We start from the raw sequence: 16,061 nt of genomic DNA on the forward strand, positions 1-16,061 counted from the left end.
CTTTGAAACCCAGGATTTGACAATTACAAGTCTAGGATTACTGAGCAAAAGAGGCACCCCTTAATTGTACTTTCCATACCCTTGTTGGACTCTTCACTGAGCCATGCTACATACAAGACATGGACAATGAGAATGAAGGTCGTGGGAATGCATGCAAACTAAAAGAATGGCACAAATGAAAGGAAGGTAGCCTTGGTTCAGGCACGACTTAATAACAACCAGTTTATTAGATTAAGTATCAACTTGAGCTGGCAATTTACTTAGTGCAACAAAATGAAAAAGAACATTCAACTTCAGACTCTATTAAGGTGCCTGTAAATGTTTTAGAGAAGGGTAAGCCATTTGGTGGCGCAGCCGGCAAGCTTGATGCAAGCTGATTATATGCATGATTGAAAAAATAAATAAAATGCTTAAGACGAGTATCAGGCAAACTGTCTTACAATTACCCACATTTAAAGATTCATAATGTCATGTGGTCAGCCATCAGCCTACCCAGACATTGTCTCGTATAATTATCTGCTTCTTTTTAAAGCAGGTCGATGAAAAACACACAACTCATGCAGTTGACAAGTTGTCCTTTACTTTGGTTCAGTATCTTAAATGTCCCCAATTTCCCCCCACAAAAGTAGGAACTGTGGCTATTTTTGCACACCCAAAATACTTTCATATTTCTCTGTATCCCATTATTTGCTGCAGGAGCCAGTTCGATTTAATCTATTCTTCTATACACTAACTTCCATCTCCTCCTCCTGAACTATTTCTCTTCGTCACCCTCCTCTGCCCCTCTGTCTTCTTTTTTCTATCTTTGGATTGTCCTCTTCATCACCCCTTACTCCAACCCTGCGTCCTCTCCCTCTATCCAGTCAATTATATCTTCCTCCCCTTTTCACTTTTTTTTTTGTACACCACATTCCATGCATCTTGGTTTCCTCTGTCACTTTGTCAGCTTCCCTCTCCGCCTCCTTTCCTCCCTCCCTGTTTGTGTTGTCCTCCCTGGCCAAGAGCTATTTCAGCTAAATCCTGTCAGACAAGTGCTTGAATGAAGTTGAGACATTAGTAATGAAGGAATCCACATGTGCATGACGGGCACCCAGAACACCATTCAGGAGAGGGGATGTGGAGAGCAAACATACATTCAGCTGTGATCCATCCTATTGCAGTTACAGGGAAACCAACAGTCTGCGATATTGATATTGTAAGCAACTTTAGATCAGACTGAGCTGAGCCTGCGGTGCGTTATTGAGGAGCTGCCTGTGGTCACACTAACTCTGTTTAATACCTTATTTATTTCTATTTCTATCTGGATAGATACAAGATAAACAAAAACGTTCTAGTAGTTATCATTTGGACAGGACTTCCCTCAGGTAATGCCCTCATTACCTCACAACAATTTGAAGCAACTTGGTCTAATGAAAACGGTGTCTTATAGAATTCATGTACAAGCTGATAAGGCAATAAACCCTTCTCGTAAATAGGAGAAACCGAGCATCAAGCGTGCACTACATGTGTTGTAGTGTATCGGTGGAAGGCTCCACTTGGTTACAGCCTGACCCTTATACACTGAAGCCCAGAGGACTTGTGTTCCCTCTGTCAGGCCTGTCAGACTGCCAATCAGCAGCATAACTCTTTCTGCAGTGAGCTGATTATAAATCTTTCGCACACTGTACCACAGGACTGGCTAGCTAACTCAGCAGCTCACATTTTTACTCAACAACATCTTTTTTCTTTCCTCCTAAATGTTTTATTTACTGAATATTTATTTACTATCTCAGAAATTATTCATAAGAACACACACTTCATAAATATTCCACCACAATTAAAATATTAACAATAAGGGGAACTTGTAAAGTGAGCCAATGTGCCAGACTACACAGACACAGACACACACACAGACACACACACACACACACACACACACACACACACACACACACACACACGCATACTCACAAAATAATTTAGAGTACTTACTTGAGGTCTTGGAAAGGTTCTGCCCTTACATGTGATGTCTCTACAGAATGGCTGAACACCACGCCTTCATTCCCTGTAGAAAGAGTAAGAGTGTAGGAAAGTAAGGAAAATAAAATATATCAATCTTTTGTGTGAAAGCCTGCACATTGCATCATACATCTACTGTTGGAGCCCAGGCACACACTTACAATGTATGTCACAATGCTTGTGTGTCATACAAATCATATTCAAATATATCAGTATTCCAGTAGCAATATACACATTCACTGGTTATGTTCTGTCTCTCACTGGAAGACAGCGTTGACTTGATTTAAAACAAATAATCATCCATCCATGCATTATCCAAACCGCCTATCCTATTTAGAGACCCGGGGGCCGATCTGAGCTGACATTGGCCGAAGGCAGGGTTCACCCTGGACAGGTCGCCAGTTTATCACAGGGCACATATAGAGACAGGCAACCGTTCACGCTCACATAATGGGCAATTTTTTTGAGCCTCCATTTAACCTGAGCTGCATGTCTTTGTGGGAGGATGCCGGAGAACCCGGAGGGAACCCACGCTGCTACAGGGAGAACGTGCAAACTCCAGACAGAAGGACCACCTGGGCCCCTTTTGCTGTGAGCCGACAGTGCTAGCCACTACACCACCGTGCAGCCCTAGAAATAATATTTCCCTAACTGGCCCGAAGACTTTTAACTCCAAGTCAGCTGACAATTTGAGTTCATTCTGTTCAGGATTTATCTCAGTGGTATTACACTCCCTCCCAAAACACATTTGACAAATGCAGAACAGTTGCATGCAGTATGAACATAATTGTTGGCGGAAAAGGTTAGCTCTGATATAATGCAGTGTTTAACCCCCCGTGTGCAGCAAGCAACCCTGCTTTAGCCTGCAGCCCTGAACAGATGCTTTGGGGGAAGTGCTGGTCATGGCACCTGCTGAGACCGTAGAAAGCGTGTTAGAACATCAGCACTGCTAAAAAATGTAAACTGCTCATTGGCGGGATCAAAGATGCAGTTGTACATCCAAAGGACCACAACTTGGAGGTAACTGCTGCTAATGTTAGTTGAAACGCAGTTTTCTGAGGGTTATTTCCGAGGCCTACTGAACACTGCGCAAATGTGTGTCTGTGCAACTGCCAGCAGAAGGAAACAAGAGAAGAGAACAAGCTCCCAGTTCTCCCGACAATAGAGATGGCAGTTAAAGGTGTGTGTGTAGCTACATTGGATTGCTTCTCTGCACAATGATGTTCCTCACTTTGTCAACCACTGGCCATGTTTGTTCCAGCTCCTGACTGCGTTCCTTTTGGTTTCACTTCTATATTTACGATTGTCTGAGATGCTCTCCTGAGCATTGTGTATATGAAATGTTTATGAGCTGTCACAGGCGACACCTGTCGTGGAGTGTTTTCAAAGCAGAGCCAGTGCATGAGAAACCACCACACACTGGGTTTATATTTTCACAAATGGAAGTCACGAGTAAGTAGAAAATGTTTCCATCATCAACCTTTACATAGAGATCGTTAGTATTAGTGTTACAGTGCACACTATCAGTTGTAGTTCTATGGCTACGGTGTCTCTCCGCTATAGGAAATTATCCCCAAAAACAATGAACTCGCTATCTGAACTTTCAGCAATTAGAGTCAGGGACGAGCGAGGATTAAAGATCGAACTACAACTCCAACATTGCCACCTAGGGTGAGGTCAGCTTATCTCTGACCTCAATCAAACATTAGATGACGGCAACATTTTTCATAGTGCCTCTAACGGACACACCTACCACTGGGAGGTGTGTGTATGTGTGTGCGTTTTGTATTTGTGAAAGTACATTGGGTAACAGAATTACTGATGTATTCAAACATGCACGCAGATAAATGCACACATATACAAACACTTCCACTTCAGCTCCACTCCAGAAAGAATAAGTAAATGAGAGAGAGGGGGGAAAATTATATTATCGTGCACCAAAAGGCAATTTTCCTCTATCACTTCTTTCATTTTACTTAAATTGCTTTGTCTCTGTTTTCCTCTGCAATTATGCTCACCTGGCTTTGCTCAGACCTGTCATCTATCTGTCTCTTTTTGGCTTTCTTCCTCTTTCTCTATTAGTTCCCACTGTATCTCTCACTTGTTCTAACCTTTTTTATTCTTGATTCAGCAAAAAAATTGCTCTGCTTGCTGACCCGAGTCTTGTTTGGCTGCACTAATCAGAAGCACTCTGTTTAACAGCCTACGACTGTGTGTGTGTGTGTGTGTGTGTGTGTGTGTACTGTACGCCGTGTGCGTCCCCAAGTAACCTTATTACACAAATGAGTCTGAGCCCACTGTTCGTCCACCCCTGTATCACCCCATTCATGAATCAGGAAACACAAATCTGTTCCTCATGAATGTGGAAAAAGGGGCGTAAGCTTGTCAAAACTGTGACCTCTACAGTGATCTATACTGTATGTGAATGTATAGCTTTACCATGAGGCACTGTTTTACGCTGGAATGATTGATATTGCCCTTTTAATCACAAATCAGACAGCGACAATTCATGATGATGTCGTTATCACGATTATCTGTCAGATATCTGGATGCAGAATTAATTTCACTTCAGCACAGTATTCTGGGTGTCAGACAACAACCTGTTTCACTCTGCCTTATAGAGGCATGATAACTGCCTAAATCAAAGAGCTTATATAGCTAATATTAAAGGTAAACAAACAAATGCTATGTGTACATTCCGTGTTGCTCAGTGTGACTTCTTAAGCTCTAACAAATGTGTTTTCCTCTTGATAAACGCCCATGTTTACATGTCTTTTTCATCCCTGACTTTGTTGGCACATTGCTGCACATCTTGGCACGTTACCGCAACCTGCTGATCATTGTTAGTAGTGTGAAAACCACTGGCAGGACTTTGTATTGTGAGTCATCCACATGTGTGAGTGTGCGAATCCTTGTGCATATGTATGAGATTAACACAACTTGGGCCCACTCATAAAGAAAAAATGCTCTGCAGCATTACTAGAGGTCGAAAACTCCACCATAAACCTTTGAAGCAAAATAAAACTGTACTTATACACACCATTGTACATAGTACAATTTGTGTTGTACTTTTTGTGCGTAGCCCTACCTGTGACTCTCAGTTTCTCGGTGCCGATGCTGATCTCCTCTTCATCGGCCGAGAACAGAACTCTCTCTCCATCTGTACTCCTCACCTCAAACCTCTGACACTGAGCCTCTACCATTTCTGAGCCTGTAAAAGTGGGAGAGAGAGATAAGGGAGAAAGAGAGAGAGAGAGAGAGAGGGTCACGGGTGAAAATGTATAACAAAGGAGCATTCAAGGTACATAAAACGGGCCATCTTGTTGATGTTTCTATCAAAAGCTCCTCACAAAACCATTAGTGCACAAAGGTTTAAATTGAATGACCACTGAGGGATTTTAACTCGGAACCCCTGCATCTCAAAGTGTGGTCCTGCTGTGACACCAGTGCAATATCAGTACTAATATTGGGACCACTGCTGATGTAATATGTAGTCATTAGGAGCTTACAGGAAAACATAATTTTGCCTGTGGAACACAATCGACATAAACACCCTACTTATAATCCACAGAAAGCTGTTTTTTTTAATTGCTTTCTACTGAAGAAACGGTCAATAAAAAAACTGTTGACCATATTTCAGGAGAGGATATTTTTATATACACTGAATTCTATTCCCTTTGATTGTAATTGGGTCGCAGCCGACATGTCAGAGGGAACATCTGAAAACCTAAGCATACGGCCAGACACTACTAGAGGTGGCTGTTGGCCCTCTTTCACTAGTTGGTTCTGGATAATAACTTTACATCAGCCATTGAGACCAGGAACATACATTAAATAATATGAAAACATTACAGATTATTATTCCATAGATTGTTTATTAATCATGGAAACAGAACAGTGTTTCAGTGTATGTGTGTAATACACACACTGTCACAGTAAAGATAAAAGTAGTAGTAAGTAAAAGTAAAACAACAGTCAGACATGGCTACGTTGTGATTGGAGTTTGCAAGGTCCCTGTAAAACTTAATAATTCAAACTTTCACCTATAATTCCATTTGCCTTTATGATGTTGCCTGGAGGACAAAACCAAAAACATCCTTTGAAGAGAAATGCAGGGTGTGACAAAGAAATACATGAATAATTGTTGAAGATATTTTGGACAAATTACACAGTTTCTCCCCATGTGGAAGTACTCCTTCTGAAAGAATACAAAGGAAATTATATTTTGGTTGCCAAGTTTCTGTAAAAAAACATTTCCATTTTAATTAGACATTGTGAATAATGTGAAACGTGCGTGTTCTACAACACAAATAAAAAAGTGAAAAGATGGAGAGAATTTACTCATTATTTCCTTTCTTAGAGAAACTATGTGGCTATTGTCTTTGGTTGTCTAATAGCAAGCCACTGTTTCTTGCCGATCCCTACAACAGTAGATTAGTTGCTGGTGCCTTTTCAAGGAAACGTTGACAGTGCTGCCATGCTAACCCTCCTGAGCCCTAAGAAAAGCATCTCTCTCCCTTTTCCCCTTTCTTTTCCACTGTCTGGTCTAGCAGGCTAGTACAAGTGTCAATTAGAAACCCAGAGTGCCTTGTCAGTAATAATCAAACTTTATTAGCAGCCATCAATCTGGGATTAAGCTCTTTTTCTCATCTCTCTCTCTCACTGTCTTTATCCTGTCTATCTCGCCCTGCTAGAGCCTCTCACTCCTTCAGCGACTGTGTGAAAAAGCAATTTACATTTGTGTTGTTAAAGGATCACCCAAAAGCAAGGTGTGCGCATTTGCGCTACAAATGTAAAAGGAGGGGGGGTGGTTGACAGTTAGAGATGGGGGGAGTAAGGATAGAGGTGAAAAAGAGGGTTTAAGTTTAAGAAGTAGCAATAAAAAGAAAGTGAAGCTGGTTTAATTTGGAGATGTGCTGTGCTGGTTGCTGTCACAGACATCTAGTTTGCTCTCTCTGGCTGCTCGGCTCAGCAGCCGCGCAGTGAAGATTTCCAACATGGGTGGAGGTAAGCACATTGCCAAAAATGTGATTTTCTTCTTCTCGTCTCAGTGTATACAAGATTCTGAAACAGCCGGAGATGTGTTCCCCTCGATGATAGGGACAACTGCAAAAACATAGTCTGAAATGAAAGGGAAGTTGTTGCATATCGGAAACATTTACTGTATACATCGACTGTAGAAAAAGAGCAGTAGCATCAGCCGAAGAGGTAATATAACTATTATTACCTCTACTGTGACTATTTACAGAAAGAGACAACTGCTGATGAAATTATCTGTTCTTTAACTACAGTTGTATGACTCAATCTTCTCTTTGCACTGGGGCTGTCATGTGAAATGACTTAACAATTGTGCCTATGGCTTTAGCGCTAAATTGCAATGAACCTGGGATGAAAACATAATGTTTATGGGATGAACAGAAAGCAATTTGATGCTCGATATGCCTGTGCAATCACACCAGCAGCAACAAGATACAAAGAGACAATGTGGCCAGAAGTCATTTGTTTTATGGCGGAAACATCTCTGCTGAGCAGTTTTACTTCATGCAAATGAAGAGTGATGTGGTGTAGCAATGGAAAATTAAACGATAGATGTGCCCCCTTTATGTTTTTTTAATGCTGTTAAAGTTCTTTGGAGTTTAGATCTAAATTGATGTGTCAGTCAGTAATCTTGTAAACTTGAAATAGAATAAAGACTTATTATAGCCTCTGAAATGTTTGTTCTAAATGTCTTTTAACACTGACACACAGTGAAAAGAATAAAGCATAACAAGCAGGGCAAATCAAGGCGCTCTGCAGCAAACCTTATGAAAATTAGACACTTTGAAATGACATAAGTCCATTTTACACATTTAGTTGTCAGCAACACTAAAAGTGGTTTGTCGAATAATAACTATCTGATCATTTTGTTTTCATCTTGTTAGCGATCTGCAGGTAGCTAATGTTAATTCTGTGTGAATTAAGTGCTTTTGGGTCAATTAATTTGCCACTGAAAACGTCTCTCCCACTGATAAAACCAAAGTAATTCTGCTGCCACCAAAAACAACAGGAGTCCTCATTAGGCAGACATGTTAATTGATGCACTGATTTAAATAATCACTTCCTGACACAAGTTCCTCCCTCAACCGGATTGTTCAGTATTGATAACGCTTGAAGAACATCTCATTTCTGAAGGACAAGAAAGAAGAGTTATCACGGTACAGTGCATGTAGCTGAAGTCTTGAGTTCGATCTGAACTTTTTTTTTACACCTCAAGCTTGTGACATGAGCTTCAGTCTGCTGAGCCATGAGGGTGCCCTGCAGGTATCACAGGCATTTACATGTTTTAACCATTGTGTTTGGTTTATTACCCTTTCAAAACACAAACAATGCATCTCATTTTGGATAATGAATGCATGCTCCGCTCACTTTTGCCTCTTCATACCTGCTTGCAGTTAAACATGTTAATTTCTGGTTGTCATGGTTCACACAAAACCCCTGTTGGCAACTACATCCCTGCTCATTAATATAGTCATACCAGAACACTTTTCTCATTAATTAGTTAACAGCAGTTTTTTTTTGCAATATTTCCACTGATGTATCACAGTGTGGCGAACTTCTTTTCTTTATTTGGTCATCCTTAAACACATGTCTTAACACTATCAAACTTTATCACAGCATGAAATCTACCGTCTTGTTCTTCTTTGAGCAATTTGAAAAGAAAGTGAAAAATGTATTAATATGAACATTTTCATGTGACGGTTGTGATTTTAAGTCCCCATCCTTACCATACATTCAAAAAGAAGAGGGCACTCACAATGCGCAAAGCATCCAACAACAATCATCAAATGTCTAACTAACTCTTTCACCGAGTAATCATTTACTTAATAAATTAGTTTGTTAATAAGTGCATTGTGAAGTTTCTATAGGCAGGAGAACTAACTATGTGTTACCGTGGTCTATACCAGAGACAAAGGGAGCTGTTTTTAGTCGAAAAGCTTTGATAGACCCATTGTAAGCTACCTGCTAAGCATCAAACTGCAGACAGACAAAGTTAAAACAACGATTGTAGGTGGTGAACACACTGAAGCCAAAACAGCGCATTATAGTACAATGAATATTGGAATTGCATTTATCTGGTGGCCAGAGGCATGGCCTTTAAATGAATGCTACTGTTGCTTTGCGTCTGCTGGATGTGTAACAAGCTTGTTTGGATGGGTCAAAGAGGTCAGGAGGTCTACACAGACTTTCTATTACATGTTCAAGGGCACATCAAAGTTCGTTTGGATGTTGAGGCTGGATAAAGTGTTTCTGATTCACATCTACAACTGCTATCCACCAAAAGCATAGTTCCCTAAACTACCCTGGTCTTGTCGGTCGCTTATGTATTTATAGGTTCCTTTCATCATGATTTTCAATTAACTGCCTCTGTTAGGTGGATTCTTTTCTTGTTCTTGCATCTCAACTTCTGAATATGGCATAAACTTTTCACAAACTTTAATGGGATTCTCCAATTTGTATTCTGTAATTAATGAAAAGAGGACATTCAGATGGTGCTAGTGTTTTTTTAATTTTTTATGACTGAACATTAAAGCATTGAGGCCATAATAAAGTTATATGGGTTTGCTATCCTAATTTTTTAATTCAAGACTTTAAATTAGGGCTTCTAGCAATGATGGGATATGACTCAATACGACACTTTAAAAGAGTTTTAGGGGATAGGTACAAAGACAAGTGCGGCTTAGCCAAGTAAACAGTGTATGCATGGTTGATTTTCCAAAACAGGTCAAGATTAATTTGGTATTAAATTAAATTAAATCAGCCTCAATGTGCTTTGTGATTGTGCTTTCCCAGCACCCTCACCCTTCTTCCCCTCAGCATCCCTCTCTCACATTCCTGGAGATGAGAGATCACAAGAGTGGGTGAAATAGTATGTGACATTCAAGTAAATATTTGTTCTCTACGCTCGTGTCGGGCCTTGAACAGGCATTGCGTACATCCCTGGCCATGCATATTTGCATATGTAAATTCTAATACATTCTTCATCCCCAAAAAATATTCTTAAATTAGGCAGGTTTAGTGCTTTGGCTATGTGGAGAGAGTCAAACATATTTTGTCTCATTTAAATCACTCTATAGTTTTCCTTGGGTCAAACATTTGGCAATATGCTAAATGTAGCATTAAAGCTTTTAAGTGAAATATGAGGTTATATAACTAAAACTTTAGTCTCCTTGCATTATGAGATGCAGATTTTATGACTGTTTTTAAGATTTTTCTGGCTGTTTTTAATGCTTGGCTGGATCTGGCCATTGGCTAAATCACTTTTCACCTTTTATGAATTGGAGCCTGGGATCTCGAGGCAGGTCACATTCAACAGATACATAGTCTGGCCAAAACAGGTTAGGGGGACTTCAGGTCTCTTCAGTATCGGGCAAAATCTACTTTCTACTGGAGTCATAATAGCTGGCCAGACAGGATGAAGGGCATCTTTATGGCTCTACCGCTCCAAATAGCGTGTGCCTGTGACATACGCTGTCCTGTACTGTATGATAAAAGAGATAATACATTCTAGTGACTAAAATGGGCACTGCTCTGCTCGTGGGGTAACCAGAGGCATAACTGTCACATATGGTTATTACAGTCAATGTGAGTCTATATTTTCATACTCAGATTACTCAGATGTAATCAAACACTCACAAAGCCTATAGCTACAAGGTGTGTAAAATTTGTTGTTCTTTAAATTTAGTGCTCAAATGCAGTTTTCAAGATTAAAACAATATAGGGTTTCTCTGCTATTTTTGTGTGTGAAAAATGCCTTACACACTTTGTCTTTGGACAAATCTCATTCAAGAACATTTTCGTAGACCTTTCTAAACTTTTTTTCGTACGGTTGGCTCGTACAAGTGTGCCACGTCAGTTTCAACAAATACTCCTAACTTCAATTAACTATGCAGATGAAAAGTGTAAACATGACAAATGCCACCTGTAAATAAATAAGTGTGAATTCTGGAAAAATGTAAATTAGCAGATTTGACGCCACATAATACTACATAAGGCTAAGTGTCCGGCACCATATGTCCTATATTGAAGTGCTGCTTCTGAGATCCATAAACGAAAGTATATCATTTTTAACAGCGTCAGCAGCAGCATTGAGGGACCTGCCAAGGCAAAGGAATTGGGAAAAATAATGAGCGCTGTTAATGGCGTATTAATTGAGGGTCGTACTGACACTGAAATAAAGAATAAATAGTTCACAGGAAAAACATCTCTCAGCAGCAAGATGATCGATGACTGCAATGGGAGGGGTCACGGTTGAAGTCGTTATAGCCAATATATAGCCAATAGACAATTTAAATGACTGGTGATATCGTTGGGTTGTATGAAAACATTTAGAATTCAATTACCTTCAAATTTAAATTGCAGAGTCAAAAGGGTTTTCAATCTTAAAATTGGTTAAAAGTATTAAAATAAAAAATCCATTCATGAAACAATTAGGTTTGGTTAAAAGCAGACACATTGCACATCACTCCTGTGACAGGTCTGAACTTACAAATGGTGATCTTACCAAAAAGAAAACTCAAAATACGAGAACATTGGTAAGTGGAAAGTGCCTTGGTAAATATGCCCACATATTCAAACTATCTCACACATACGCACACCTACAGCTTAAGATATAACAGCTCTGAGGAACCAAACAGTCAATCGACTGAATCAGACACTGAAATACTTCAGGCAGGATTGCTTCCTTGAAAAGAAAGTTTGCTAGCAGTGTTTTTTTTTATTTCCGTCAACTAAACTCGATGAGCGAACTCTCCCTTTGACTATATTGGCATTAAGCCTCTCTTTGGCTGTCATCAACCCGGACAGACCCACTTGCCAAATTGACTCTCCTACTAAATGATGTGACCACAAGGACGTTTCTCATTCATGTTTGCAAACTATCTAATGCGTATGTGCATATCCGTAATAATCATGCAGTCAAAAGCAATGAACCAGAGCAAGCAGAAACACTACGACGGCTTATATTTTTGGAATGGACAGAAAACAAGAGACAAAGTTGTGTCCTCCTTGTGTATGATTTTTGTAAATAGTAAATAGTGATTGCAATGTACAACAACACGGATGGATAAGATGGATCTGTTTGTTTTATATTTACAGTTAAACTGTACAAACCAACGGAAAATAACTTTCTATGACAGGTGAATACTTTTGGCTTTGACTGGATTTCACTTACTAAACTTCCTGATTAGTTATTCAAACATGACGAGGCTTATCGTGGATTAAGATGAGCATTCTGTTGAGTGAGTCAGGCTGATATGCTTGTCAGTTCCTCTGCTGTCTAGAATGTCAAATTCAATGAATATTCAAAAGCCCACTGGGCTCTTTTGTGTGTTCTGCAAGGGAAAATGTTCCTGAGGGGAAATTGTGCCAACCACATTACGCAACGCATGGCGCATGTGTAGACATTTTTAATGAAACGTTGAGTAAAATGTTTCTATTCGTCCTCTTTTAAAAAAAAAGAATGTTTAATTCTCACTGAGCAAATGATTGTGTGCATTTGTTCCACATTAGCTTCTGATTTTGAGCAAGGAAACAAAGAAACAAGGGATCAACGGAGGTAGGAATTTAACAGAAAATTGCTTTATCAATGTGAAGAAGTACACCGTACGGAAGCAAACATTTAAAGTGGAATGTACACAATGCTTAATTGTTTTGTTATGTTAACTCTTCTGAAACCTTTCCCTTTGGCAAGTTGCATGAGTGAACCTTTATGTTTTATTGTATTGGTGTTTACCTTCCCCTGAATGTAAATAAAATATGAACGTGAACAGAAAAGTATATTGTAATCTCCTGCAACCTCACATTTTCCATACATCTGAAAAAGGATTGTGGTTACTAATTTGCTGCTAACTTAAAAACACTATGTTTTCAGTCTTATTGCATCATTTTTTTTCACCACCAAAATCCAACCAGTTACTCCTTGAACCCAAGTGGACGTTTGTTTCAAATTTGAGAAGTTTCCCTTCAGGTGTTCCTGAGATTTGTTGTTCGCAGACATCGAAAAAAAGAAGAAGAGAGTGGCCCACAGTCAGAACTCAACAACCCTCCTTCTGTGTGCAACAGAAACCCCACACACCCACAGTTAAGGGTCAACTTATGAGCCAACTTGCTGTAAAGTGACTTGACTGGCATTGAAAGTGAGCCTTTGTAACTTTGACAGATAAGTGCTGCACAGCATTGTTCAAGGAGCAGGGGAATACATGAGACAGTGAAGAGGGCCAAATAGAAAGCAATTATTGTGGCCCTTTGAAAGTAAACAGCATGCAACATGACCATGATGCAATGGCAGGAAACAAGAGGGTCACTGCATCATTGTTTTTCTACCCATCAAACCCACAGCACACCTGTAATCTCCTCTCAAAAGAAACAGACACAGATGAATGAGGAAACATATGTGAAATGGAGGAGGGACATGATGAGGAGAATGGAAGAAACTGCGATGCAATGCAACTTTTGAATTTGCCACAGGTGGGGAAGGTGAGATCCATGCACTGAGGGACACAAATTATTTATTTAGAGTTGATTACAGTCATTAATTTGGTAAGGGAGGATAGAGGGAGACAGAGGGAGAGATAAATGAGTGCTGTTTGTCATCTACATTAATCAACCTGATCTCTGGAGTCGGGGATGTGGGATGGAGGGAAGATGAAATGGAAGGAGGTGCAGATGGAAAGACAGGTACAGGTTGTGGCATGTAGCTCTACATATTGTGTTTAAACTGTGCATGAACACAGTTTAAAGCCCAAAACACAAGCGAACAAAACTGTCAGCGTTAACACAATTCGTGATTTATTGCCAGCTTAGGGCCTACTTTCAATGAAAACACACAAACCTGATTTGTTAAACAACATTTAACTTCATTTAATTACCTTTCCTTCCCCTTTATACACTAACTAATTCAATACGTTTTTTCTAAAAAGGATATCTTAATGAAAGGGTGGTGCGATTCAATAAGTCTTGGACTGGGTAACTACAGACAATTGTTGTGGCAATGATCAGGTTTTTTGAGTATTCTATCTCTATGTTTGCTCATGAAAACATAATATCCTGGCACACAGTAACCAGGAAGCTTCAAACAACTCAGAGGTGATGTAATTAGACTAAATAATAAACTCTGATCTATTTATGAACTGATCTATCATTTCATAAAGAAGGAGGTGGGGATGTAAAGAGAGTGCTATATATTTGGCCACAGGGCAGCACATATTAAAATGCATAGCATGAGGAATACCATATTAAACTGGAAGCACAAGCAAAGCCAAGGCCAACCTTTGGCAGCACATTAGAGATTAGAGACCACCAGTACAGTATCTCCCTCCATGCTGCCGGACTCCCCTGTTACATGTAACTCAGGTTTGTTGCAGTTCCCTGCCTGAAATTCAGTCTTTGGTTCAAGTACATACATAATATACTCAAGTGACCGATGGCAATAATGCATTTCTGGTGCATTTAAAAAGCACAAATGTTTTTCTTAGAACACTGTGCACACACTGGACTTTCGACCAGTGCTGGTCGAGGCTCTGTATTTCAAGTGGGGAATAACTGCAGCTGAAGTTAATCCATTTGACATGAGCTGCTGTTGATGTGTACTTCACAGTACACGACTACGAGGAACTAGTAGAAGGAAAGTTGGAGGAACCATTGCATTACTTTTCTAGATCATAACAATGACCAGCTAAACTGGAAGCTGGAGCTAGGCCTGAAAACAAACCGGGCTAGGATCAGGTTCGTCTGGAGTGATGCATCGCAACTTAAGTTGAATTTATTTAATTTGACCTACTTTATATGAAAGTAAGCCTCACTACACTGTGAAGCACAATATGATAGTCAGATGTTTGAGGTGAAATATAAATGAATAAATGAATGGAAATTGTTGCAGGGCTGGGAACAAAGTTAAAGGTTTACGGGCCAAATTTGCCGAGCGGCTCTCCATGGGATCAGAACAAAGATTCAGAGCAAGACAAAATGTTCGTATGTGCCTCTCAAACCTTTAGGCAAGCCTCATTTCCACACCCGATCATCTTCTACTATGACATGACTGAGGAACAAGACATCAAAAAAAGAATGCATATTAGAGAATCTGGAGTTCCCTTGTTGGAAGGCCGGGGGTATATCTGATCTTTCAGGCCTTGTAGTGACTTACTGTACATGCCTCTGTGAACATAATTACATTAATATCCTGAAGTCTTGGCAAATGCAAGCAGCAGGAGATAAAACATATTGCATTTACATATAAGTTAGTGAGCCTTGACAGACATTTTATTAATTGACCTTTTACATTTGCAATAAAAGCCTGGTGTCAACTTACAGTACCTGCTTGTAGGCAGCATGGTGCTTACATTAAATGGCTTTTGCAGAGTACAGATGATGTCTGACTTAACTTACTACATGAATGTTCATTGCACTCTTTTATTACCCTGCAACTCGCAATTACAAAGATTGATTATACATATTCCACTATTTGCAGTTATTGAAAGCCCTCCCCTGGATATTAGCCTAGTGCGTACAATGTAAAGTAACATGGCACTAGTGCCTAAGGGGATGTAGTGGTGGACAAAATTTAATGTGAGTCTAGAAGGGAGCTTGGGCATTCTATCCTTTTATCTAAAATGCACACGGTTATAAATGTTTGCTTTCCAAACATGCCTGAAGGAATACTGAGTCATTGCTCTGACCTTGGGGCAGATTCTTCAACCACGGTGCACACTGAATTATTCATGTTTTTTTTCACACAGACAATGCAAAAGAAGAAAATGCTAATCGATATTATTAGTGTGCCCCACAGAAAGCATTTTTCAGCTTGCAATATTATTGGTTGTACATTTTAAACTGTTGTTTGGAAATACTAACAAATAACCTTTTTGATTTGCTTCTGGGGCAATTTGGTTGGTTTAGTAGTTTGGATGCAAATTTAAGACTTACAGAGGCCGAACACAACAACCTTCCTTATGTCCTGAAGATGTAATTTCGTGCAGATGTGAGGCTAGATCGTAAGAAAGACTGACAGTACATTGTTGCTTTATGGC

General features: G+C 39.7%; 1 protein-coding gene across 1 annotated transcript in view; it reads right to left on the reverse strand.

Moving 5' to 3' along the window:
• LOC306737399 (zeta-sarcoglycan-like) overlaps window positions 1–16,061 on the reverse strand; it is a gene marked incomplete at both ends in the record, with an annotated part of 307,646 nt that overhangs the window by 39,683 nt on the left and 251,902 nt on the right. The window contains 2 exons of the mRNA XM_079219130.1: window positions 1,972–2,044; window positions 5,087–5,209. Coding sequence (XP_079075256.1) covers window positions 1,972–2,044; window positions 5,087–5,209 — 196 coding nt within the window. The remainder of the gene's footprint in view (window positions 1–1,971; window positions 2,045–5,086; window positions 5,210–16,061) is intronic.

This window comes from Taurulus bubalis, assembly GCF_910589615.1.
Source record: "Taurulus bubalis genome assembly, chromosome: 6".
Classification (NCBI taxonomy): domain Eukaryota; kingdom Metazoa; phylum Chordata; class Actinopteri; order Perciformes; family Cottidae; genus Taurulus; species Taurulus bubalis.